Below are 27,907 nucleotides of genomic sequence, written 5' to 3' on the forward strand. Positions count from 1 at the left end.
ATAAAACTAAGTAATTCACATTTCGTTTCTTCGGATTACGCCGTAAATAGGTTTCATTATGATTTATAACGTTAACAAACCTCCTAATGATTGCGCCGAAATAGAATCAGGCACAAATAAAAGTAAAATAAAATATAGTTTTTGCAGAAGTCTCATCCCATCCCATTCGTTCTAAAAATCGGGATTCGGGATTTCGGGATGGAATGGATATTGACAATGTGACAATGACAATTCCATTTAGTTCAGAAATTGTTGAAATTAAAATTTCTCTAGGTAGCGTTCTATGTTAGACTCTTCTAGAAAACTCTTTTCATTTTATTTAACCCTCGACGAGATGTTATATGAATGTGGCATCGTAGCTCCTAAATGGATGATCTGATTTTGATGAGATTTTTTTATTGTTAGTTTATTTTTAATTTTCATTTGATTTCCTTTGAGGAGCGCATTCCTGAACACAGTGTTTTTGTTTGACATGACAGCTTTTGATTTGACAGCTGTACTTATTATAGTCCAAATTGACCTTTGAATGAATTATATTTATTTACTTAGTATGATTATAAACTGACATAGTGTTTTCAAAATAGTTTATTAGCTTAAATCGGACCAATATCGTGTAATAGATTTCACCAATATACTCTTTGCTTTGTTTACAACTTCGACAAAATTTCCTGAATAATTCTATTTTATTGCTGTTTAGCAAGTTCTTGATTAACACATCGTTAATGTTTCTGAAAAATGTCGTGCCAGGTGTTGGTATTCGCTGACTGTGGGGATATTTCTAGTTTAGGACGAGCTTTGTTCATACCCGAAAAAGAAGGTAAAATAAGTTCCATAACAGTATTATTATAATACGTAACAAATAACTTATGAGCTTTTGTTCATCTTAGACACAAGTTGGCTGTCTCAATGTACGGTGTCGTTGTCGCCCTGCGGGAATCTGCTGGCAGTGGGCTACCGCAGTCGCCTGTGCCTGCTCACTTCGCAATGGATCCGCTCGACAGACAGAAACACGTACTTGATATCTTGGAGTGGTTCACTGCCTTCTAATATAACGGCTATGCTAGCTCTGTCGATTTGTCCATCGCATCAATCATCTCAAGTAAGTATTCACATGATTTTATCAAGTTTTATGATTAGTAGATGGCAAATGTTTATACTGCTTCTATTTTTCAGAATGGCCCTGACTGGTTTTGTATTATTGTAGGGTTTAACAATGGTAGTGTTTGCTTTACACCAACACTGGGCACTGTTGTCAATGGAAAAGCTGGATGAACTCCCAGTGATGCGGATATCGTGTCACACAGGATCCTATGGGACTCTACCTGATGACATCCATGTGCTGTTTCAAACCAGTGTCTGCATCATTTCAGGGACTAGCTTATTTCAGCTGTTGAGAAGTGCCAAGGCTCAGCTGGCAAAAGGTATGACTAATTATGTTTATGTGATTCACATTCTTTATTCTTATTGACTAAGCTTGCATTATGTCCCAGCTGGAAGTCTCCAGTGTTGAAACATCTTGACAATAAACTTGTCCAAACCTAGACCTACACTGTGTTGAAGTATCTCCCATTTATTTTCTATTATAGTGCAAGCTGGTGTCCAGGAAAATTATTCTGTGGATAACAGAAGTCTAAGTATTCGGAAATGGAGCTTCAGCGACCAAGAGCAGATCAATGATGCAGCTGTTGTTGGCTTGGAGCTCAAAAACTCGTATGACCACCTCCTCTCTGCCTCCACTTATGGAGGATATGATACTTGGTATGTATTTTCCTATTCTATGCCATAAATCTGATGTGTTTGGTGACAACTGCAGTCTTCAATGTAGCCCCAAAGCATGAACATTGATGATCTATCCTTATGTATCTGTTGCTTGTATGTAAATATTGCTGTTGCTACACTACTAAAATATAGGAAACGTAATAATATCCACGCGCCAGACAACTAGTGAAGGTCATTTTACAACCATACTTTAGTAAATCACCATTAAATCTGCCATAGTCTATGATTAGAATTGAAATGTTTTAACAATTTGTAATATAGAAATTGGCTTGCTATTAGCGGAATAATTATTAAGCTGAATTACCTCTACATTATTTATTACACTTGTGTCCTGTTGTTTTAATGTAGATATACTGATGTTGAATGTGGTTTCAGGTATCGTTCCATCCCTCCCATGAATACTCTGATTCTTGGAGCAGGAGTCAAGCCATATGTGGGCTTCCATTACGCTCTGGAGGGTGGCACTACACCTCCATTACAAGATGTGGCCAGGGCAGTTGCGCATAAAATAAAATCAGCATTGCCGTGAGTATCTCTAGATAGAATTCCGTACCAGAAGGGTATAAATGGAGCCGTAGGTTTTAAGTTAAGCCAAAAAAAAACCATCATCCATCCAGCTATCCACTCCATCAACCATCAGGGGGGTATTGTTTAAACTCAGTAAGAAGATAAAATCTAGAATTGAGTAGAAAAAATATTGGAAAATGCAAAGTCGCGGGTAGAGGCTAGTAACAAATGTCTGTATTTGTAGATGAATGCGATGTCAGGAACAGTGAGACATTGGGGTAACGCCTTTTTTTCACCTGCTAATTAGTTTTAAATATTGTGTTTTTATTTATTATAAATATGTATGCTAGTTTGTAAGGTATTTAGTGTATGGGCCATGATTTCCGAAATAAATGGTCTTAATGATTCTCTGCCATTTTCCGAACTCACGTTTCCCAAATGTTTCATTTGCCAACTCCGGGTTTTCTCTGAAACTATACTTTTGTCAGAACTTTCATAAATAGTACATTACTGTAGAGGCCGGCAACCCCACGTTCCGGCCGAGGCTTGTATAGTGCTTTTCTGGAACATGACATGAAATAAAATAAAAAACAAGAAATCAAGTTGATGGACGCTAGTCTGGTCGCCCTGTTGTGTGCGCGCGTGTCGCGCTGGGCTGGCTGCTGGCGGGCGGCGGGTGGCTGCGGGTGCTGCTCGGCGTAGGCCATGTCGCAGAGCGCGCGTTGAAACAAAAGGCGGTCGCATTGCCGGCCAGCGGCGCCAGCGGCCTGCAAAGTTGTATGAAATGAAATTAAAATATTTTTTCTCATAAATGTCCGTAAAATTTGACATTATTCTTTACATATCAGAAGGTGAAGTGCATAGTTTATGGTCAGCGAAAAATTAAAAAGTTAAAAAGATTGCAGGCGCGCTAGCTCGACAATAACGAATTAGCGCGCCTGCAATCAGTCACATTTTTTTTTAAAGTTAAAAAGGCCATGGAAATGTTGGCACAAGTCGTATACAGCCAAGTCTAATGGCCGGTATCAGAATATTTTGAACTCCGGACTTTTTCTATTGGGTCTGAAATAGCTAGTGGTGTTTTCGGTGGAAAAATACACCTGCAGTTTATTTTTAATGAAAAAAGGCGGGAAAGCATAAAAAAATATTGGAATAAAATTAAATTTTATAATATATTTTGAGAAAAAGTTTATTATATTTCAGAATTATTCACCATTTTTGAGAAAAGCTTTATATTAGTCTCGGCTGGAATAGCTATTGCTGGCTTCGTATTAGTTAAACGGACTCGCAAGCTCGTCCGTTTAATACTCATACTCAGCCAGCAATTGCCTACTTCCAGGCCACGACTATAATCTACTATTAATACAATGGCTATACTTAGGTATACTGATATCCAAACTATGTAGTTTCGTACTGGTACGGGTATGCCGTATAAAGATTCAAGTGATCTGATCAACGGAAGTGGCTGACAGATTTGACCCAAACAAACAAACATTGCAACTTAAATGAAAGCTTGTAATAGTACATTACTGTAGACGCTGGGTTGCAGGCCAAGCAGATATACATAGGATAGGGATGCGAGGCCGGCAACCCCACGTTCCGGCCGAGGCTTGTATAATGCTTTTCTCAAACATGACATGAAATAAAATAAAAATAAAAAAAAACAAGAAATCAAGCATGGCGGGACGCTAGTCTGGTCGCCCTGTTGCGTGCGCGCGTGTCGCGCTGGCTGCTGGCGCGGCGGCTGCGGAGCGCGTTGAAACAAAAGACGGTCGCGTTGCCGGCCAGCGGCCTGCAAAGTTGTATGAAATCTCTTTGCAGGCCGCTAGAGTGACCGCGCGCGGGTAGGCGAGTCACAGCGCCTGCATCGCGATACTTTTTAGCCTATTATTTGTAACACAACGTCAATATTTCATGTCATGTTTGAGAAAACAAACGTAACTAACCTAACGTACTGCGTTCTATAAAAGCATAAGATAATACGCTGGGATTTCTTTTTGGTTTCAGTGAAAATTGGAAAATGAAATAATAGGCAAACAATAATTCTGCAAAAAGGCTGAATCCGGGTTTTATTGTTATTGTAACGCAGGGGTTGGCTCGGCGGCGGGTCGGCGGAGGCGACGGCGGCGCAGGAGCCGCAGGTGCGCGTGGAGGCGCTGTCGCTGCGCGCGGCGCTGCGGGACGGGGCGCGCGCGGGCGCCGTGGCCGCCGTGGCGCCCGACCGCCGCCTCGCCGCCGTCGCCGACTCGCTCGGCCGCGTCGCTGTGCTGGACGTCGCGCGCGGACACCTCATCCGGCTGTTCAAGGGGTATCGGGACGCACAGTGCGCTTTTGTACAGGTGACTTGATCCTCTGATATCCTGCCGTCTTTAGATCGTGCTACAAAAAAGCACAAATTCACATAACGAGTGTGTAGCGACTCCTAGTTAGCAGATATAGAAAGTCCACATCCTACAACGCGCCATCGAAGTTTCTCAACTCGACGCATTATATTGAGTGGTACATTTTAAATCGGTCATGTGGGCAAGTCTACATACAAAGATTGTTCTTAAGATCAACGTAATCGATTTCAATACATTTTTTAAAATAAAATTACATATTATTCATGTTTTTCATGATATTCCTCTTTATTTTATTTCAGGTGTTTGAGCAAGATAGTAAAAAGCCGCAGCTTTCAGTTATTAAAGAAGTGCGTAAAGCGACATTTCTAATCATTTACAACCCCAAAAAAGGCCTAATTGACATAAGACTAATGCAGCGCGGCAACCGAGTGGCCGTATTTACTGCCACCAAGAACGGCAAATTGATTTACAACACGTGCGGGCTCGTGGGGGCGGAAAAAAGTTACACGCACAAGAAACTAAACTTGCCAGAAATGCAATGCGTGCTGATCGACCCGGACGGTAAACTTAAGAAGTTCGTCATCCCATTCTTCTACGCTCTAGAAGGCGAACACTCCAATAGATCCAAAGATTTGCACATATTACGGGACTTGCGGGAATTCATTAAGAAAACACTGAGCGGAACAGACAATTTCGAAACCGAAATCGTTGATAAAGCTTCCAAGTTAAAAACATTGGACTTACAAAAACACTGTCTGGAAATGTTGGTTCGCAACTATGAAATACCGTCAAAAGTAGTGATCTCGTGTTTAAAATTATTTTGGGATAACATTGAAAGCATAGATTCACTGACATCGCAAGAACTTCTGACCAAAAGATATTTTGCAAACCTCGGCTTGCTTACGTTGTTTTACAGAAGTATAAATAACGAACCCACACATGAGATGACAGAATTGATGACAAAAATCTATAATTACTTAAATATCGAGAAAGGTTTGGCTGAGGACACTAGTCTAGATGTAGAAGAAGAAGAAGAAAGACCAGACTTCCACCTCTTAGAAGATGATAATTGTATTTTAGAGAGATTGTTAATACTTTCTCAAGAAAACGGTTATAGAGAACATCAACATGCAAGAGTTAAATTTGCTGAAAGCAAGAGTCACGAATTTAAGGAAATTACTTCTTGTTTCCTGCTAGAAGAAACTTCCAAATACTTGGTTTTGAAGCCGGAACTACCTGTAGAAAAACTTAATAAGTTAGCTTCTGACGTATTCAAAGCCATATTCAAAATGAATGATATTGCCATGTTGACCTCTATCCTTAAAAACAGTTCCATTGACCCTAAAGAAGTAATGAAGCTGGTCATAATGCATTTAATGAACATGCCGCTTGAAGAAATAAGTATCGATCTAATAGAGAAACTTATATCCGTTTTATACTACACGAGTTACGCGGCGGAAGAAGCTAGGAATATTTCATACAACGAAGTGTATCCTTGGTGGCAAGACATCCGTGATCTGCTCGTAAACATGTCTTGTCCTCTACGGAGCATGATCGTGGCTATGGCTTGCAAAGCCGTCTCCAAAATTTATGAAATAAAATACTCTGAAATTGAAGAAGAAGCGTGGGAGTCTCTCACGAAAGAGAATGCGAAATGGGGTATACTGATCGGTAAACTGGAAGATATTTCTCTCCTGACCATAATTCTTATGTTCAAAGACAAATTCGACGGCAATCACCTGCCAAAACTACAGTTTGACGACATAAGCATAAACCTAAAGTACATTTACACAAGAGGTAAGGGCTCCGTAACAGAACTGATAGCAAAGTGGCTGTGCGGTATGGGCGTGGTCCCAGAAGCGATCGTAGCCAATGAGCTCATGGAAAACCAGACCGGCGTCGGCGACGACGAGTCCGACGACGAAGATAGCGCCTCCTATCCCTTCTTGGAAAACAACAGAGTACATGTGGACAAAAATCCAAAAATCTTCAAGTGGCTATCTCTTTTACGGCAGCAGTTCCCGCTCAGTACATCAGCGGACTACATCATCGCCAACATGTGCTGGGAGTACGCGATGGCCTGGCAAGCAGACATGCAACACATCGGTAAGCTCCTCGCTGTCGTGGGCTGCTTGAGGAACATATCCGACGCGCATTTACGGCTAGGCCTCTTTGCGATAATATGGGCGACGTACATCAGACACGTCTTCGAAGCATCGTGTCGCCTCGTCAGTAAAGTCGGCAAACTGCCGAAAGAACCGTTGTGCCTGCAGGACGTCGGCTTCGGCAACACGGTTTTGGTCAACTTTTTAGAAGCCACGACACAATACTTAGACGAGTTTCTAAAATATTCGACTACGTCTATAGATCACGAGAAGCGAGAAATCCAGTACGAAAAGATCTGGGATGACAGCATGCCTTCTTTAGTAGAAGTGGCGCAAGATACCAAAAAAGTCAATAACGATATCTTAAATCTAAACTATCAGATATCTTGTACGATATATTACCAATGTCACTTTAACGTAAAGGTGTCGAAACCTCTGGATACTCTGTATGATATCGATTACCAGTACATTTTTGAAGCTCTTACGGGCAGTGTGGCGAAAAGAGAAATAAGTATGAAAGCTTCTGAGAAGTTGCGGAATCCTCGCATGAAGTTTGTAACGAAGTTGATTCGCGCGGCGATTGAGACTGTGAGCTGCGACGATGGGGCGGTGGCCGGCGCGCCTAGCTACAACAGCGAGGAATGCTCGCGGTGGATGGAGAAGATTGCCGTGCTGGCGGAACTGTGGAACATTGACAGCGATTTTTTGACGAGACAACAGGTTAGTAAAGCTACAAGTCTGTAAGCAACCACAACCACTCGTTTTGTACATTAGTACCTGGGTGACCGAGCTTTGCTCGGGCTAAAACTCGACAACAAGCGTTTTCCCAAAACCCCGACATACCAAATTTTATTGAAATCGTTGGAGCTGTTTCCGAGATCCCCGAAATCCTACTAATATTATAATTGTGAAAGTTTGTGAGTGAGTGCGTGAGTGAGTATTTTTGTTACTTCTTCACGCTGAAACGGCTAGACGGATTTGGATGAAATTTGGCAAAAAGTTTATCTGGATTAAAACATAGGATACTTTTAAACCCGATATTCCTACGGGATAGGGATAAATTCTCGAACTAATAACCACTGTGCTCAGAGTCATGAAATTTGGTACATAGATAGCTGGACATCTGGAATAACACATAGGCTACTTTTATCCCGATATTCCCACGGGATAGGGATAAAATTTCGAAACAACAACCGCTGGGCTTAGTCATGTAATTTGCCATGGGTGTTTTAATTTAACTCTCGAGACTTTATTAAAATCCCGGAATTTCAATTCATCTGCTGTATCTAATGATTTACGCGTGCGAAGCCGCGGGTTTACTCTAGTATACAAGGTATATACAAGAATAAGTAAAAACAACCTTCATTCATTTTTTTTTATTTGATTTGAATCCTTACCAAGGATTTGAAGTGTTTTAACTCCATATCAAAAATACAAACTGAGACATGGATGCACAGTAAAACCAGAAAAAGAGACCAGCGCTGGGAATCGAACCCAGGTCCTCATCATTCCGTGCTGCGTGCCATACCTCTACACCACTACTGGACAGGAGTACAGACACGAATTTCTCCTATGCACACATATCTCAGGTTGCTTTTTTCTACTACGCTACTTAAGCAGCAGCACTAACGACATCTATGTTTCGCTCTCATCGAGAGACGTAACACCCTTTCGGAACTAACCTCTCACCCAGACAAGAGATGTCGCTACTAAGCAATCACATTATGATTTTTTATTTCAACTCCAAATTTGTTACTTTTACGGTCATCCCGTAAAACCATATCGAAAATACAATAACTAATAATAATAACTAATATAATTGACCATCAGTGGTGTATCGTATAGCACGCGGTACGGATTACCGAGGACCTGGGTTCGATTCCCAGTGATAGTCTTATTTTTCTGTTTTTTCTGTGCTTATAAATATTTCAGTTTGTATTTTCAATTTAGGTTTTACGGGTGACCGTAAAAGTAATAATTTGAAATTGAAATAAAAAATACAAAAAGATTCCAAAAAACCAATCTTAATATAATTGTATTTTCGATATGGTTTTATGGGATGACCGTAAAAGTAACAGGAGTTGAATTAAAAAATACAAAAAGACTCCAAATAACCAATCATAATGTTGTAACTCCGTTTCCCGTGTGTTACGAAAATCGACTAATATGTCCGATAACAAAAAATTCCAATCACCACCATCACGTGTGGTGTGTGGTTGTTCATGGTGTACCCTTGGATTTTAGTAACACACGTGATATGGCGGTTGAAATGCTTCAAAACCCCACCTATTTATAATAGAAAAATCGCATGTCAAAACTAGAATTCAACCCATAAAACAAATCGCGACGATTCCAAATTCAAATATTAGTAAAAAACATTAAGTCACTATGTCAGACGTTCTATTCATTAAAAAAATCTGAGCTGCTAAACCCAACCCGCAAATGATTTTATTTAGATATTTCACGAAACATAAACGTGACAAATTTTAAATACTGTTGTCTCGCTTAGTATATCGTCGTCTTTGTTCCGCTAAACAAACTAAACTTTTAGGTGATTGGTCTCTACCACGTCGGCTACGACTCACTGGCGGCCGAGGCTATATCCCGGTTGCGGGCGCCGGCGGGCGCGTTGCCGCCACTCCTGGCTCTGAGCACCCAACGCCTCAAACGCAGCCTCGAGCACTCGCCCAACCCGCCCGAGTGGATCGTCGCCGTGCCCCCGCATCTCTACAAGCGGCTGCAGAACACGGTAAAACCAGACACCGGCCAATTTCATTTTTCAAAATTGTCATCATATCAGCCGTAGGACGTCCACTGTTGGAAATAGGCCTCCCACATATTTAACTTTTCACAAACATGACATGAAATATTGACGTGTTACAAATAATAGGCTAAAAAGTATCGCGATGCAGGCGCTGTGACTCGCCTACCTGCGCGCGGTCACTCTAGCGGCCTGCAAAGAGATTTCATACAATTTTGCAGGCCGCTGGCCGGCAATGCGACCGTCTTTTGTTTCAACGCGCTCCGCAGCCGCCGCGCCAGCAGCCAGCGCGACACGCGCGCACGCAACAGGGCGACCAGACTAGCGTCCCGCCATGCTTGATTTCTTGTTTTTTTTATTTTATTTCATGTGGGGGTTGCCGGCCTCGCATCCCTATCCGGCCTCGCTAGGCTCGGCCGTCTATATCTGCTTGGCCTGCAACCCGGCCTCTACAGTAATGTACTATTACAAGCTTTCATTTAAGTTGCAATGTTTGTTTGTTTAGGTCAAATCTGTCAGCCACTTCCGTTGATCAGATCACTTCAAACTTTATACGGCATACCTGTACCAGTATGAAACTACATAGTTTGGATATCAATATAAATGACTGATTACTGAATATACCTAAGTATAGCCATTGTATTAAACAAACTTTTTTTACAAAAAAACATTTATGTATACATAATTTTAGGTCATTTATGTGAATAAACTTATTAAAAAAGTAAGAGGTTGATTGAATAATAGTACATTACTGCAGAGGCCATGAAGTAAGGGATTGATGGACGAGTTCGGGGTAGACTAAAACGGTAACGGTAGGATAAAACGAGTCCAGCAATCCCTGTTCTGGCCGAGGCTTGTATAGTGCTTTTCTCAAACAATGTGAGGAAATATTTCATCCATCCATCCATCCATCCATCCATCAATCCATCGCATCGCATCGCATCGCTTCGCTTCGCATCGCATCGCATCGCTATATATTACTGTAGAGGCCGGGAAGTAGGGGGTTAGCGGCCAAGCAAATATAGACGGCCCAGCGTAGCGAGGCCGGCAACCCCACGTTCCGGATCTTCATGTGTATAGTGCTTTTCTCAAACATGACATGAAATAAAATAAAAAAAAACAAGAAATCAAGTTGGCGGGACGCTAGTCTGGTCGCCCTATTGTGTGCGCGCGTGTCGCGCTGGGCTGGCTGCTGGCGGGCGGCGGGTGGCTGCGGGTGCTGCTCGGCGTAGGCCATGTCGCAGAGCGCGCGTTGAAACAAAAGAAGGTCACATTGCCGGCCAGCGGCGCCAGCGGCCTGCAAAGTTGTATGAAATCTCTTTGCAGGCCGCTAGTGACCGCGCGCAGGCAGGCGAGTCACAGCGCCTGCATCGCGATACTTCTCAGCCTATTATTTGTAACACAATGTTAATATTTCATGTCATGTTTCAGAAAAAACAATTATAAACATGAACATCCGCAAAGTAAAACAGCTGAATTAAACTAATCAAGTCTTAAGTTGCATTGTTGTTTCAGGTACTGGATACATCAATACCAGCACATCCTTCATTAGAAACGACCGTGATAGTGCTACAAAAAATTCTATTCCAAGTTGAAATGAAGTCGAAAGATCCTGTAGATCCCCAGGATGTTAAATTGACTCAACTTATAATCGACAGCTGCCAAGTTTTGATAAGAAAGAAACTGTAGTTGTAATTATTTATTAAGTATTGTAATAGAAACTTGTTTCTCATGACACCATACCACAAAACACATATAGTTCAGAAGTCAGTCTCCTGTATGTACTTCACTTTTCATACCCACGCTCGGCGGTCGCTCTAAGGTTGTCAACTATGGCTTATGCACCAAAAAACTATCGTGGTAGTGGCACTCATATCTAGTTGTTTGATTTATTGTTGAGAATGAAACGGGAAGAATGGAAATATAAATTAATAACTAAAATATTTGCCGTGGTGGCCTAGTGGTTTGACCTATCGCCTCTCAAGCAGGGTTCAAACCCCGGCTCGCACCTCTTGAGTTTTTCAAAATTCATGTGCGGAATAACATTTGAAATTTACCACGAGCTTTGCGGTGAAGGAAAACATCGTGAGGAAACCTGCACAAACCTGCGAAGCAATTCAATGGTGCGTGTGAAGTTCCCAATCCGCACTGGGCCCGCGTGGGAACTACGGCCCAAGCCCTCTCATTCTGAGAGGAGGCCTGTGCCCAGCAGTGGGACGTATATAGGCTGGGATGATGATGATGACTAAAATATTTTAATTTCAATGTCATTGTGGTATTATAAATTTGTCACAGAAAATATCTTGTGACGATTTCGTTATTGGTGAAATTCACGATTATTTAATTTAAACAACCGTCCACTGAACAGTTATAATAACTTTTTTTTTGTTCAATGTCAAAGTCAAAATATCTTTATTCAATTTAGGCTAAAACAAGCACTTATGGAGATTCGCGCTGTCATCGTTCATCCACCATTACCTCTCATATTTCGTTTTCTAGAATTGTTTTACCGTACAACGGCAAAACCTACTAGACACTGGCAAAATTGTCCTCCAAAGGACAGAGACATATTTTTCTAAAAATCTAATCTAAAGCACTTATGAATGTCAAAAAAAATCTACCACCGGTTCGGAAAAACCTCTGTTGAGAAGAATCCGGCAAGAAACTTAACGAGGTATATTTTTTTAAACAGATTTACAATTTGTTGCTCCATTATTGCACAAAAAAGTTCACAGACGCGTGTCTCAAGCGGATGGCACTCGCGCTCGCACTGGTCCCAACCGGTCCGAGATATATCGTGTCCGTGAGCAGTGTCTATGTGTGCGTCGCTCGAGCGCACTTGTATGGAGATTTATTTTTGAACTATCTGTGTTTTGTGACTATACTGCCCTCTTACAGGAAAAGGTGGTATCTCCAAAAAAAACACTAAGAGTTATTTATACTATCTAATGTAGAATGTCTTAAGCTACACAATGGTAAAAATGACTCAATGCGTTATTTTTAGTACCGGCTTTTGCCTTAAGAGGTCAGTATACTCGTAATACACGCGTTATTCGAAACTACGTTTAGGCGAATTTATTTTACTAGTGATATTATAATCGTGAATAGATCCGGTACTTTTGTTGTCGCCACCACGTTAAAGGAATAATGCTTTTATACTGAATTATTTTTGTTTGGGTTGCCTCCAAGCTAAGTACGCTTGAATGTTAATATTAAAATAAAGTTTTATATTTTGTTTGCTAAGTATCAATTAATTATTATATATTTTTTCTGTTTTCTAAGGGCTTTCATTTTTAAAACGACATTACATTATATAAAAATAAGAAATACACACAGCTGGTCCTGTGACAATAAACTAAAGGGACAAGTAAATTATTTTATTAGCCATCTTTACGCCGACAGATATATCTACCACCAAGTTCAATGTAAAAGTAATCTTTACGCAATGGTATAAAGCTCAAATAGCTACTGTCTATGTTTACTGTATTGGTTTGGCTTGGAAAATTTTAATAAACGTAGGAAATGGATGGATAGGTCATGTATCAGCAGAATGAGTCTATATTGATCAAAAATCTGTATTGAAAGATACTCGAAACGTTGTGGAGTACAAGTTTTAAAGGGTTACATTTAATGGAAATCTTGTGAGATTTCAGTTCAGGAACAATGTGAGGAAACATGTGCAGTAACAGCAAAACCAACTCAATAGTGTATGTGAAGAGCTCAATCGACAATGGAATCTCGTGTGAACTATTATAGCCTACGCCCTCTCAATCTGAGTTAAAGATATAATAATGATGTTATTCGTCTAAGATCTGAGTGCTCAGCGGTGGGACGAACATAGGCCGAAGATAATGTAATGATGAATAGAATATAACTCTCATGAAGTGTCAAGTTGCTCGATTGCCGCTGTGTTAACCATTCGTATAATTTCGATATATATATTTGCCTGTATGGTGTTAAACTTTTGCCTTTTCCCTAAAGGAAATATAAAAAAACGACATCGATACCACAGATTACTAAAACTAAACTAATCGAAACGATATTTGATTCGATTAGCGATCGATCGATATACTTTGGTGAATTTTCAATGGTAGAATGCATTGCTTGCAGCTGGCAACCCAGACGCTGCGCTGTAATCGTAATCTGTCACTGTCACTGTCAGTATCACAAAAACAGCAGGGCTACTATGAAACTCTAAGTTCGTATCGTACCGTCCCTCTTGCTCTCGTATTAAATAGAATAAGTGTCAGAGGGACCGCACGACACGAACTTCGAGTTTCGTATGTAGTAGCCCTGCTGTCACAACTGCTGCTCTATCTATGTAGACTAGATTAGACTAGAGGAATTAAATGTATTATTCTTTGAATCTTCAATTTATTATCAAGTTTTAATGGAATTTTAGTGGTCCAACAGTTTCCATTGTATTAAACGATTTTACTATTATGTATTGAGTCAAATCTTCAAATAGTGTTAATCTTCAGAACGACATACATACCCTGTATACTTAAACGACAAGGATTATCAACAAAACACCACACCAAACTTGTTTGCAAGCATGCAGCGCGAAGAGAAGCAATTGGAAGTAACTCTACAAGCGATTCTGAACAGGGTTAATGATTTAAAGACGGCTATTCAAGCTCTTATAGCCAAGCTTGAAAATGAATATGAAACAATCAATTGGCCAACATTTCTTGATAATTATGCTATATTATCTGGTCATGTGAGTACATTAGCATATTCTTTTAAAAGTTTAAGTGCTATATTTTCACTAAATATACTGTATCTACTTTCACTTCAACTCAGTAGCTCAATGAAGAATAGACTTGATAGAATGTATTTGCTTGTAACAAATTTCAGTTGACTGGCTTAAGTAAAATACTGCAAGCAGAGATGGCCCCTTCTCTGCGGGCACTGGTTGTCCTGCCTCTCCAACTGGGTTGTGAAAGGGACGAAGCACTATCCAGACTAACAGAGGGCAGAGTGCCAGCATGCACTCATGATCTGGTGCCCGACCTGTTGCGCACCAAGCCCGAGCCACAGGCTGAGCAGAGACTTCAGCAGTTTAATCACAAAGCCAGCACTCTTAGCTATGATACAGCTCAGGTATTAGCTTATTGTTTTTTTTTATGCTGATGTAGTTATTATAACTTACGATAATCGGATGCTGAGCACATAAGCTGGCAGAAAGCAGATAGCAGACTGGTTTTTCTGTCTACCCACATTTCACATATATAACATGCCTTCCCCACAGGAATGTTCAATATTAACACTAAGTTCCATTTACGTGCACAATAGTCTTTACACTTAAATTCACCTCTTAAGTCTAACATTCACTAATAACCTAACATGCACTTAAAATACTAGGCAATAGGGGGCTAGTCGCTTTCATCCTCGTATCTCTTAGTTCGGCTTCATTTTCACTGTGGCTGTCTGCTAAAGCCGAATCTCTTTGAATCAGGTGATTCAGGCGATAAAACCGATCTAGGACGTTTACTGTTGTAAGCAGCTGGCTGTCGTGATTGCTTTGATGGATCACAATGTCCTGTGGCCCTGACACTCCGATAATCTTGGCCCATTGGCTAGGGGATGGTATTGTGACTCTGATATCTTCTTCCTCTTCATTTCTCTGTTATTGGTTCTTGACATTATGCTCACTACCTCCCCACAATTCAGCATTTGATTAACATGTCTCATGAGGAGTTTATCACTCCACTTTTCATAAGAAAACTGTTCATAAGAAATCTGGTTGTTAAATATTGTTGATTATTTAAAAGTAGTGTGATTTTGATATACATCATGTTGAATCTTTTTCCTAATTATAATTTTCTTTATTAAACATAACTTTCTGACAATAACTTAAAAAGATTTAAATTAAAAAAAAAAACTATATACAAAAATTAAAATTAAACTAAAACTGACCTACCTACAAATAAAAAACCCCCCCTCTTTTTTTTGGTTGTTACATCTGATATGTTGCTATAAATGCTTTTGACTGTACTTTGTTGCATTTTGTGCTATGTTAAAAAAGTCCCTTAAGCCTTTTCTTGCTTAAATCATTTAGAGCTACATAATATTTATGTTGGCGCCATTTGATAATATTTTGGCATTTATGGTTAACTTTTATTGCAGAAACAAGTGACTCAATTCACAAAAGTGGTGAGTCATGTGTGGGAAATTATATCCAAAGGTCGCGAAGATTGGGAAGGAGACTCCATGAGAGCTGCAGGTAATTTCTGTCACTTACCATATACATTAATACATATTTAGTTAAGTATTCCTTTTACTATAATCCTTTTGCTTAGCCTCTTCCTATTGTACAACATTCATTGCTTTTTAGGACATGATTATTTATTTTATTTATCTGTACTTACCAATTTTAACTGCCCTTTATTATTAGCTGAACAGAGTAGTTGACTTATTTCAATACTATATATTGATTTACTTGCAGCTTCACTTGCTTATACATATACCATTAGATCTGGCAGTGAGACAGTTTCATTCATTTCTATGCAGGATGCAAACAAGCTACACAAAAGTGTCAACTGACTACATGGACAGTAGGCTTGAAAGCATGCACACATTCAAACTTTGTCATTATTTTTTATTATATTAGAAGGATTATCTATTTGTCCACTTGATTATGTTCAATAGAGTTGACTAAGAATATGTGATGTTATATTATTTTGGACCAGCTACATGTGCAATTTTTCAACAGGCATGCAGCCGACGCACACCATGACAGACACGCACGCCCTGGTGACCGCGGTGGGCACGGGCAAGGGGCTGCGTCCGGGAATGCCCGCGCTGCCGCCCGGCGTGGGCGCCCCCGGGCTGGGAGCGCCGCGCGGCCCAGCGCCGCAGCTCGGCCCCGCCGCGCCCGCCATGCCTAAAGCGCCCTCGGCTATCAAAACTAACATTAAGGCTGCTAACCAGATACATCCTTATCAACGGTAGCTTTATTCAAATAACTTTTTAATAGACTTTGACACACTAAAACTTCCTGTTCAATGTCTATTTAGTTAGCGTTTTCACACAAACGACTTTTTAGTCCCATTTCTTAACTAACTACCATCTAATTTTAGTCCCATTTCTTAACTAACTACCGTCTAATTTTAGTCCCATTTCTTAACTAACTACCATCTAATTTTAGTCTCATTTCTTAACTAACTACCGTCTAATTTTAGTCCCATTTCTTAACTACCGTCTAATTTTAGTCCCATTTCTTAACTAACTACCGTCTAATTTTAGTCCCATTTCTTAACTAACTACCGTCTAATTTTAGTCCCATTTCTTAACTAACTACCATCTAATTTTAGTCCCATTTCTTAACTAACTACCATCTAATTTTAGTCCCATTTCTTAACTAACTACCGTCTAATTTTAGTCCCATTTCTTAACTAACTACCGTCTAATTTTAGTCCCATTTCTTAACTAACTACAGTCTAATCTTACTCGTTTTTATTAGTAAAACGTTTGCTCAACGAAATCGCGAAGATTTATAATAATAATAATAATTTTATTTTCAGACCAGGTCCATGCAAATAAAAAATTTGAATTAAGATACCAACTCATACTGGCTGTAACGATTAACCTCTTTACCACCACAAAACAAACAAAGTGACGTGCTCTGTACATCACAGAAAATCAGCAACAAATCAACTTGATTTTTAAATCCATTGAAGGATTAATGTACAGTTGAATGTTGGTCATGTTTAAATGACCGTCGTGGTGTGTGAGGCATTTCATTGCCTGTCAAGACTGGATGACTCTGGCCATGAAGAGGTTAACATTTTCGGTTAGTTGGTCAGGTTCCCCGGTGGTCAGTTGGTAGGACACCTCTAGCGCGTAAAGCTACACCAGGTGCGGTTTCGAATCCCGTCCGACGATCTGAAAATCTATAGCTCCCAAATCTGCCTAGAACATGGGAAAATCATTCCCATTCTAAGACGGGAAGTCATATTCCCCCATTTCAAAGCTAGCTACTAAGTGGGACTAAAGGCAAACAACAGTACCATATGTGGAATCTAATAATAAATTTAACCATCAGCATTATAGTTTTTAACCTGACTTCAAAAAAAAGGAGGAGGTTATCAATTTGGTTGTATTGTGTTGACAGAAAAAAATCTTAGACTTGTTTTGACGTGAAGTAGAAGGTTAACATGTAATTAATGTTTCAGTTAGTGTACAACAAATCCTTCCTGATAAGGGCTTTTAGTTACATCTGGGTAGTTTGTTCTGACTATAGAGCCGCTTGCATAGTTTAGGGTTAAAAAATTAAATTGTTAACCCTGGGTTAGCACTTACCGCATTCCTCGCACATCTCTGGTGGAAACGCAGCCTTAACTTGGGAGTTATAATACTTAACTCTAGTCCGTGCAAGTCAGCCTAAGACAGTAATGTATGTATGTACAATAAACATGTTGCAACTGTAAATGAAGGAAAAATAAAATCATTTATTGTATTAATACTTTTATTTTAAAATATTATTTAATTACAAGTTGTAAATTTTCAGTTATATGTAAGCACACATTTGTCCGCCTTGGCTAATATTACAAAACATCAATTTGTAGATGAAAATAGCGCAAAAGTAAGGCGGTGAGTAACTTTGTTCAGTATTAGCAGTTAAATTATTATAATATAGACTTATTGTGAAAATATATAGGTAAATGCCACCCATGACAAAAAATAAAATAAGCGTCTATAGTAACTAAGAGATTAAAACTAATACTTTGTGAATGTCTGGCGCAGGCACTTCAGTTTATTGTGTTGACCTGTAAAAAAACAACTAGTTTAAAAATTTGTCTTAATTTATTTTACGTTTAAAAGATCACACAGCCAACACTATGCTGAGCTGGGACCGTTTCGCGACTTCGCAAAAACTTGCTTTTATTTTTTTCGTTTTGTCATAACCATAACTTGTACTTACTATAAAACTGTTTTTGCGAATAGCGATTAAATTATTCTTATTATTCTTGTCTATGCTAAAACGCATAGCAGTTTTTAAATAAAGCGTGTGTTGCCCGTGCTGCAATATGCATCGCTTTGGAGCAAAATGTTTTGGCAACACCAACAAATAAATATTTAATGATGAGTGGCAACACTGGCGCCTTCTCTCTAGCCTTTTCCTAAGTATTAAAATCAGTGCCCCAATACCTCAATCTAGTCTAAATAATGGTCCTTCGAACCGGATATGAACCAGTGACCTATGGATATACAGTCCACACATTATGTAGAGTAGATTGAGGTATTAAGGAACTGATTTTAATACTTAGGAAAAGGCTTTTTTTATATTAAAATGAATTTAATTGTAAAACACAAATCACAGAGTCGGACGGAGCTGAAGCAAGAGAGATGGCACCAATGTTGCCACTCATAATTAAATATTTATTTGTTGGTGTTGCCAACAAAATGCACAAAACGCATATTGTACACTTGTGAAACACGCGGAACGTACAAAAAGCAAATAGTACATTCGCAAAATGTTCAAATCGGAAAACTACATCTACATCATACTACTTCGACTTAAACAAACAAACATTATTGGAAGGTAAAAATGTACCTACCACAGACTCTTATTCCGACGCAATAAGGCCGTAGTAACATATTTGAGTGGTTCGAATCATCATCATGTCAGCCGAAAGACGTCCACTGCTGGACATAGGCCTCCCCAAGGCTCTCAACTCAGACCGGTCTTGTGCTTTCCGCATCCACCGCGATCCCGCGATCTTAACCAAGTCGTCGCTCCATCTTGTTGGAGGCCTACCGACAGCTCGTCTCCCGGTCCGCGGACGCCATTCGAGAACCTTCTGACCCCATCGGCCATCAATCCTGCGAGCAATGTGCCCCGCCCACTGCCACTTCAGTTTCGGGCTATGTCGGTAACCTTAGTTCTACTGCGGATATCATTTCTGATTCTATCCCGCAGAGAAGCCCCGAGCACAGACCTGTCCATAGCCCTTTGAGTGACTTTAGAGCTTCCTCATGAGGCCTACCGTTAGCGCTCACGTCTCAGATCCGTATGTTATCACTGGCAACACACACTGGTCAAAGACTTTTGACTTCAAACACTGCGGTAATTTGGACGAAAAGATACTACAAAGCTTCCCGAACGCTGTCCAGCCGAGTCGGATCGTCGGCGAATCGAAGGTGAGTGAAGTACTAGCCATTAATGTTCGAATAGATACTTATTTTTGCACTTGGCTCTGTACATACTTAAAATTGACCAGTAACTAGTTTTATCGTTATCTGCAAACGCTTGTAGAATAGCGGTGGTACAAACAGCAGCTGAAATACATGAGCAGTTGTAATGTTCAAAATGATCTAAATACTCTCTTATTACCTTGACAGTGGAGTCGTGTGTAGATCATTTTGAGAACCGTAACCGCTCATCCACTTCTGCTGCCGACTGTACGGCGAAAATTCACTCGGGCCGTTGCGCAGTGCATTTGAGGCGTAGGGTACTTAGGCCGGGTACACATGCCTCTAGCACGCATATTATCATGCAAATATTTAGCTTGCACGCTTCTGTGATATTCGTATGAAGATTGACGTACGCGCGCCAGCTGCTTATACAAAAACGTGCCAGCTACAGGCATGTGTATTTTCAGCCTCAGTGAGAGAAGCGGACGGTTGCATGCAATTTACGTAAGTAAACCTGGAATTCACCGCGAGCGGAGCGGACTCATTTAATGACTAACTTACATCAACCAACTTCATAGAGGTCCAGTGTAAGTACTTTCGTGCAGCCGATCGTACCTTATACCTTAAACTAAGTCATTAATGAGTTCGTTCCGTTCGCTGTGTAAATAGGGCTTAACTACTAACGAAACTGAGCGTAGCGCGAGTAGCGACGTTTGCAAGTTAAGTAAACATATGACACTCACGATGTCATCTATCTTGAGTATGGCGCGCACGGTCTCTGTGGCGAGCGCGAGCGCGGACGCTGTGACGTGCAGCGGCTGCAGCACGTGCTCCGCGCGCATGTCGGTGACGCGGCCGCGCCGCACGTTGACGCCGGCGCCGGAGCCCGGCGTCGCCGCGTGCGCCGCGCGGAGCTCCGTCACCGTCTCGATCGGGTTCAGCCCTGACGGACAAGTGCCAACATGTTTGGTTAGCTGTTAGCTGTAATCCTAACTTCAGACATAGTGCATATTACACTCCAAGATCAGCAACAGCGTCTTGATCAGCATTTAAATCAACAACAACAAAGAACAAAAGCATATTGAATAATAATAATCCACCATTTTAATTTAGAGTGTGTACCTTATAATAAAGCAAGCAGGGTCAAATTTTTCTACAGACTTAAGTGGTATCGCACTTCCATGACAAAATGTATCAACTCAATTTTAAATTGAACACAGCACCATTTTAACATAGACTTCATTCTTGAAATGAACCTAAATTTAGACCTTTTTAGATATTCATTCTGTAAATGGAATGAATGTCTAAAAAAGGTTTAAATTGAAATGGTGTATTAAAAATTTTCTTCGTTTTAAATTAAGGTTATATTATAAGTAAATTAAAAAAAAACTGATTAATTATGCAGTAGCATGTCTAAATTAGCAAGATCTTGTGGGATCAAAACATTTACCGGCATTCTCGGCGAGCGTGGAGGGCACGACTTCGAGAGCGTCGGCGTAGGCGCGCAGGCAGTAGTGATCGGCCCGGGCGCGGCGATGGCGGCGCGGGCGAGCGCGGCGGCCGCGGCGGCCTCGGGCGCGCCGCCGCCCGCCAGCAGCGCCGGCCGGCGCGCCACGCACCGCACCGCGCACAGCGCGTCATGCAGCGAGCGCGCCGCCTCCGCCACCACCGCGCCCGCCGACCCCCGCACCAGCACTGACACCGTGCGACCGCCGCTGTTGCAACCGGTCATCTGGAACACACACCTCTCATTATGACAAACGACAAACGCAAAACATCGCTTGGGTGAGGACGATCAATTTTCTTCTTGAAGTTTAAAATTTGACCGATCCAGATTCCACATTTACAACAGCTTGTCGTAGTGGAAATAGGCAGGCCATATAGAACGGAGAACAGATGGCTGTCGAGATCGAACATATTATCTCGAATGGAGACCGTGGAACGGCAAGCGCAGTGTAGAAAGTCTTCCAACGAGATGGACGCATGACCTCGTTAAAGACGCGGATTCATGGTGGATGCAGGCTGCTATCAACCAAAGCAACTGGGGGTACACGGGGGAAGCCTGTGGCCAACAGTGGCCAACCTGTGGCTGATATGATGATGAGATTCCATAAACAAGTTTATCTCTACCTCTACTAGCCTTTACTCGTGGCTTCTCATGCATAAATAGTTAAACCGTTTTAGCAGTTGAATCAAAATCTGGTATTTTGCAAAAAAAAACACCCTTGTCAATTTTAATTTCTCTTATCCTGGCAGTTAAAATTTTAGAGTTTTAGCCAATCCCACGGAATATCGAGATGAAAGTAGCCTATGTCTTATTCCAAACGACCAATTATCTACGTACTTTTCGCGCCTAATTCGATTTTTTGTCCCTCTAAAAACGACACTAGCATGGAAATGGATGATAGTGTGTAGTGTTTTTTACTAACTAAGCCATGCTGGTTTAAATATTTATATAAAAGGAAGTAAGATTGTCGTCGCCAACTAACCTTGATGTACTTCCCAGAGGGCTCGTTGACCTCTTCAACCAAGTCAACGTTGACGAGGTTTTCAGCCGTGAAGTGGTCGAGCGAGGCGATGGGCCGGCAGCCGAGTGTCTTGCACACGAACTCGATGTCTTCGCGCTCAATGTCTTTGATCACCATCGTCTTAATCTTGTCCAGGAAATGCACTGCTAAGTCACTCAGGGCATCTCTGCGAGAAATGATATGATATTTATCTATATATGATAATTATCCGGAAAACATCCATATTTTTCAAAACATACAACAGCAAAAGCCATGAAGGTTGGTAATATACAAACATAATAAGAGCATGGGTATCCCTCAAACAATGCTACAGTTGAAGGTCACTGGCTTTCTACATCCATACACCACTAGTCATCACTTTGACGTAACTCATTTTTATTAGAGAACAGTTCCAGACTAAGAAATGACTGATGAATCGCATGCACAAAGTACCAATTTCACCAACAAATAAACAGGTGGTTAATCGTTTAGTTACCAGATATGAAATACAACAACAGATTACAAAATTAACTGCTTGTTTAATCATTGGTAAAACAGCACTAACAATAAGTGTATTATAGTATGTTATTTATGATCTTTACCTCAAAATAGACTTCTGCACAAGAAGGACATTGCAGCCCGCTTTTTTGATTTGCTTAACGATATTCAGGATGTATTGACGTTCCTCCTTCAAAACTCGGTCCATAGCGGCGTAATCCGACACAATAACGTTGTGATCCATCTGCAATTATGGTTTGACCGCTTAAGTAGAAATATTAATGTGTTTAAAAACACATTATCTAGCCTGGATTGATGTCCCACTGCTGGACAAAGGCCTCCCCCCATGTCCAACACACAAAATTTAATATTGTATTTAATATTGTATGGTCCACTAGTCATATGCCCCACTAATGGCTACAGGCCTCCTCTCATTCTGAGAAGTCTTGGGATGTCGATTCCACGCGGGAGAGTCGTTTTAATTACACTTACTAACATATTAAGCAACTGGTTACTTGCTACAGTAAAAAAAAATCAAAGAACTTAAAGAACTCATGGTAATAAGTATGCATGTAAATGCGTTGGTTTACTAATGTTTCGGCGAATAACGTTTGGCAACCTGTTTCATTTCGCAACTTTTCATTTCCCAACTGTTTAATATTTCTGAAACTGTAAATATTTCAGGATTTTTATAAAACTAACGTAACCTAACCTAAAGGGTTCTACACAATGGCCCTGAAATAAATCCTGAAATATTTACAGTTTTAGAGTTTGCAAAATGAAAAGTTGCGAAATGAAACAGGTTGCCAAACGTTACGTTGCGAAAAGGCAGTACTCGAAATGCGTTAGTAAGTCATGCTCTAAATGGGTGGACAGATGGGAGGTTGTATTGTTATGAAACTTGACTGTTAATAAGCTAATCACTGGAACTCTAAGACAAAATAATGTAACCTAGCCATGTTTGGACTCTATAGAATAGTTCTAGGGTGTATTTTGATTGAAAGTTGTTTCCATGGTCTAGTGATGGAACAAATGGGTTGTTGCGATTAAAGCGTGTTTTTAGTTTCTTACACTATTATTTTTTTAATTAATCTATTTGACACAAAAGACCTTGTTAACAGCTTAAATACTCACATCAGTCTTAGGCGGCGAGATACAGAACTGTATGAGTCCAACTTTGGCTTTCTCAATGCGGTGTGGCCCGTTGACGTTGGAGGCGCGGTGCGGGATGACCAGTCCCTGTATCAGCTCCGTGTCCTCCACGGTGCCCCCGAGGCGCTCCAGCACTTTAACGTCGCGCAGATCGACGCGAGCGCCGATCCCGTTCGGGATTGGCTCCATTACTATAAATAAAGAACCATTTTCATCATTCAGTTAGTACCTGCATTAATATACGCCATAGAGGAGAGTGCAAAAATATCCGACGCGTCCTACCGGCCCTAAAAATAGAGTTGTATCGGATATTTCTTTGTTGTATCAATCAGATATTGATGCTGGTGACTGTACTACTAAACATCTAATATTATAAACTTTCTTCGCCTGCAACTTCATCTGCCTAGAATTCGTTTATCACTATCCCGAGGGAATTAAGCAATTTTCCAGAAAAAAATATATATGAGATTTGACTATGTACATTAATCCAAACTGATGAACCGCAACAAACCAAAATGGTCTGTAATTTTACGCTTCACATTGCAAATTCTAGTCTAAAGTAGCAAATATTTACCAGCGCGTATGGCTTGGACAGCAATGGGCGCCAGGATGGTTGAGTGTTGCGACACAACTTTGGAGTTGAGTGAGGTGGCAGCCGCCTGCAGCAGAGCTTCTTCATTTTGGAGGTCCACAGGCGTCGCCATGCCTTCAACAACCTAGCAGAAAAGGGAATCTATATTAATAATTTCGTCAAGGGGTACGGTAGACTCGAACGAAATGCACATCAAATTGAAGAGCGTAAAAAATTAGTCAATCCGAGTCGACAACTTGCAGGCGGAAAATTCGGATTATGGAGTATTTTCAATATAAACTTGCATAAATTACTAAGTATATAATGGCGTTGCGAAGTAAACATGTCAAAGTCATCACATCTCAAGTGGCGTTAGTGTCACAGGTGTCACACACAGGTTTGCATTTCGTTCTCCGTTGTGACCTCTTAAGGGCGCCACACACGGTACGATTCGTCGATTTTCAACAGATCGATCGTACAGACAAATTGTACCTTATATAGGGCCCCTTAGGTCTAATTTCTTTGATTTTGAGACAGAGACATCATAGTTATTTGGGCAAATAAGATTTAGGAGAAATATCTACTGGTGAAATACCGATACGTAGGTTAGCCGTTAAAGTGCTTGTGATAATAATTTAAGGCTGGGAATATACGTCAGATTTTTCGATAAGTACGACAGTCTTTACTGGCAAAACATTTTTTCAAACATATTATTATGAGTCTATATTTTACCCGAGCGTAGCCGGGTTTTCATCTAGTATGGAATTATTGTAAAATTTTGAAATCAGGGATGTATTTGTTTGCTGAAGGAATGACATGTCAAAACATGATAATTTTTTTTTAACAGTGTTTGGCTTCAAATCATACATCGTTTCTGGTTTATTCTATGTTCTAAGAGCCATCACTGATGGGTACAGGCCTCCTCTCAGAACAAGAGGGCTTGGGCCATAGTACCCACGCGGGCTCAGTGCGGCTTGGGAACATCACACACACCATTGACTTGATTTGCAAGTTTGTGCTTGTTTCCTTGCAATGTTTTCTTTTTCACCGTAAAGCTTGTGGTTAATTAAAATGCAATTTCGCTCTCGAGTCTGAAAAAAGTCACAAGTGTGTTGTGGGCAATGCAGGTAGTAATTTGTCTTTAATTGAAGCAAGACCTTTGTTCAACAGTGGATGTCTTTCGGCTGATAATGATGCCCATAAATTGGTATGTGAAGTGGCAGTACCTGTAAAGACATCTGTAGAGCCTTCTGGAATCCATCCGAGATGACTGTGGGGTGGATACCCTTCTGCAGAAGTTTCTCTGCCGCATCCAATAAGGCACCAGCAATCACCACCACTGAGGTTGTGCCATCACCAGCCTCAATATCTTGTGCACGAGACAACTCTACCAACTGAAAATATTATAAACCAAGGTCAATTACACAATAAGTTACATATGCAGCGATATACACGCATCAGCTCCAAGAGCTGCTTAGTGTATTATTATTATTTTTTTTTTATTCAACTGGATGGCAAACAAGCAAGAATAATTATTCTGAAGCTCTAAATTCTAATAATCTCTCTAATAATTCTTCTTGCAAATACAAAAAGTAACAAATTAACAACAAAGAAATGAACAATAAGAGTAGAGTAGTGCTTATTGGAAAATTATTGTTTGCTTTTTGCCAGACAGAAAAAACATACATGCTGCAGCACATTTGTTTTTTTTTATAAATAAAGGGGGAATCTTTGGAAATAATGTGATGGATGCATTTACCATTTTAGCAGCTGGATGAATCACACTCATTTGTTTCAGAATAGTGGCCCCATCATTGGTAATAGTGACCTCTCCATTAGCAGCTTGGATCTACAATGCAAAATTAAATAAAATATATATATATAGGTAATTGTCAAAGTTTTAACAAAGCAATAAATGCAGTAACAAATATTAAAATAGGCGAAGGGCTATTTAAAACATAACTTTGTCACACTTCAGTGAAGACTAGGTATTTTCAATGTTTAAAAATGCTCCACACACCAATACTTCATCAACATGACAAATAAATTAATTATAAATAAATAAATAAATATCATGGGACACTTGACACCAACCTAGTCCCAAACTAAGCAAAGCTTGCACTATGGATACTAGGCAACAGATAAACATACTTATATAGATAAATACGGACTAAAATACATATTAAACATCCAAGACCTGAGAACAAATACTCTTATTATTCATACAAATATCTGCCCCAGCCAAGAATTGAACCTGGGACCTCAAGCTTCATAGTCAGGTTCTCTAACCACTTGGCCATCTGGTTGTCTAAAGCCAACCACTACTTAAGTATTTCCAATCAGCAGATTAGTTATAGGTTAATAATAATATCAACGCTTGAAAGGGGAGGCGCTTTCAAGCATCAATATTCAAACATTTAGAATACATGGATAAACATCATTAGGTACCATCCCAGGACTACTAAGTACCACAACAGAAGTATAAGTTGCAATTACTTCATTAGATTAAGAAGCAGTATTGTCTTTAATTTTCATAAATATGTATTTGTTCAGATGATAATGAGAAATTAAATAGCCAAAAACACTGAATATAAATCCTCACACATAATACTATTTTGTATATTAAACAATGAACAATATGACAATTTTCTGTTCAATTCAGCTGAATTCTTTTTTATTATCTATACAATTCATATCCCTTTCAGATTATTGTTAAAAGGCGAGTTGAAATAGTTATTATTACGAAAATTTGATTTGTAATTACCATTTTGTCCATCCCGCGAGGACCAAGGCTCGTACGGATTGCATCTGACACGGCTAGGAATTAAAATAGACGTTAAAATAGAATTTACACAGGAATATTACGAATAACCGTTTCGAGATAAATAAAGGTAAAGGGACACAGTTAACGTTATTAAAAGTAATTGCTGATCCATCAATCTATCATCACATGACTAAACTTTTGTTTGAAACGTATTCTAACTACTTCAAAATTCGCGAATTTTTCGTATAAAACATAATATTTGACAATGAATCTTTGTTCGATGTAATGTTTATGAAATTACTTAATAGCGGACTAAATCAAATTTAACATTTCATTTAAAATGAAATAGAAAACTCAATAATTAAATTCAGATGTTTTCTGTCATATAAGTACCTTTTGCGGCATTTATGTTGCTAAGCCGAATGTCCGTAGGTTTGCTTTTGTCCTTGTAAACACCTGAATTAACTTTAAGAGAATCACCACCACCTTTAGGAGCCATGGTAAATTGTTCGATTTAGTTATAATATGTGAATATTTAAGGGATTAAAATGGATTTTACACAGGAAAATAACTCCCTTGTAATTTTCACACACAAATTCCAATGACAGTGACAGTGAGTAACATGACAGTTGAACGTTCCGACTCCGTACCCACAGAGTACTTTATACATATACTGAAATAGAGTAGTCACTTTCTCGTGACCTACAGCGACATCTAGAATGCAGTGTCGGAACTAAGGAGTTGAAATCATCATCATCATCATCATGTCAGCCGAAAAACT

General features: G+C 40.0%; 3 protein-coding genes across 3 annotated transcripts; 2 read left to right on the forward strand and 1 right to left on the reverse strand.

Moving 5' to 3' along the window:
- Window positions 1-502: 502 nt before the first annotated feature.
- Window positions 503-12,771, forward strand: LOC141431924 (rab3 GTPase-activating protein non-catalytic subunit-like). The gene is given in 10 exon segments (XM_074093216.1): window positions 503-817; window positions 888-1,099; window positions 1,174-1,244; window positions 1,246-1,421; window positions 1,587-1,758; window positions 2,155-2,304; window positions 4,376-4,625; window positions 4,928-7,453; window positions 9,285-9,482; window positions 11,010-12,771. Coding segments are annotated over 10 exon segments (4,011 nt in total). The 5' UTR covers window positions 503-735; the 3' UTR covers window positions 11,184-12,771.
- Window positions 12,772-13,712: 941 nt separating this feature from the next.
- Window positions 13,713-17,955, forward strand: MED8 (mediator complex subunit 8). Its single transcript, XM_074093219.1, has 5 exons — window positions 13,713-14,214; window positions 14,352-14,597; window positions 15,624-15,720; window positions 16,210-16,444; window positions 17,021-17,955. The coding sequence occupies exons 1-5, from the start codon at window positions 14,050-14,052 to the stop codon at window positions 17,037-17,039; spliced, it is 762 nt and encodes a 253-aa protein (XP_073949320.1). The 5' UTR covers window positions 13,713-14,049; the 3' UTR covers window positions 17,040-17,955.
- Window positions 17,947-27,752, reverse strand: CCT4 (chaperonin containing TCP1 subunit 4). The gene is given in 12 exon segments (XM_074093218.1): window positions 17,947-18,265; window positions 20,378-20,577; window positions 21,085-21,156; window positions 21,159-21,366; window positions 22,124-22,328; window positions 22,744-22,883; window positions 23,774-23,982; window positions 24,366-24,507; window positions 25,589-25,756; window positions 26,122-26,211; window positions 27,127-27,179; window positions 27,520-27,752. Coding segments are annotated over 12 exon segments (1,611 nt in total). The 5' UTR covers window positions 27,626-27,752; the 3' UTR covers window positions 17,947-18,247.
- Window positions 27,753-27,907: the final 155 nt, after the last annotated feature.

Source organism: Choristoneura fumiferana, chromosome 10, assembly GCF_025370935.1.
Source record: "Choristoneura fumiferana chromosome 10, NRCan_CFum_1, whole genome shotgun sequence".
Classification (NCBI taxonomy): Eukaryota; Metazoa; Arthropoda; class Insecta; order Lepidoptera; family Tortricidae; genus Choristoneura; species Choristoneura fumiferana.

Bases quoted from the DNA above. Each gene is read 5' to 3' on its own strand.
- MED8 (XM_074093219.1), top strand. From the start codon at position 14,050: ATGCAGCGCGAAGAGAAGCAATTGGAAGTAACTCTACAAGCGATTCTG. The intron at 14,215-14,351 runs GTGAGTACATTA...AACAAATTTCAG, and splicing joins ATGCTATATTATCTGGTCAT to TTGACTGGCTTAAGTAAAAT. The intron at 15,721-16,209 runs GTAATTTCTGTC...ATTTTTCAACAG, and splicing joins AGACTCCATGAGAGCTGCAG to GCATGCAGCCGACGCACACC.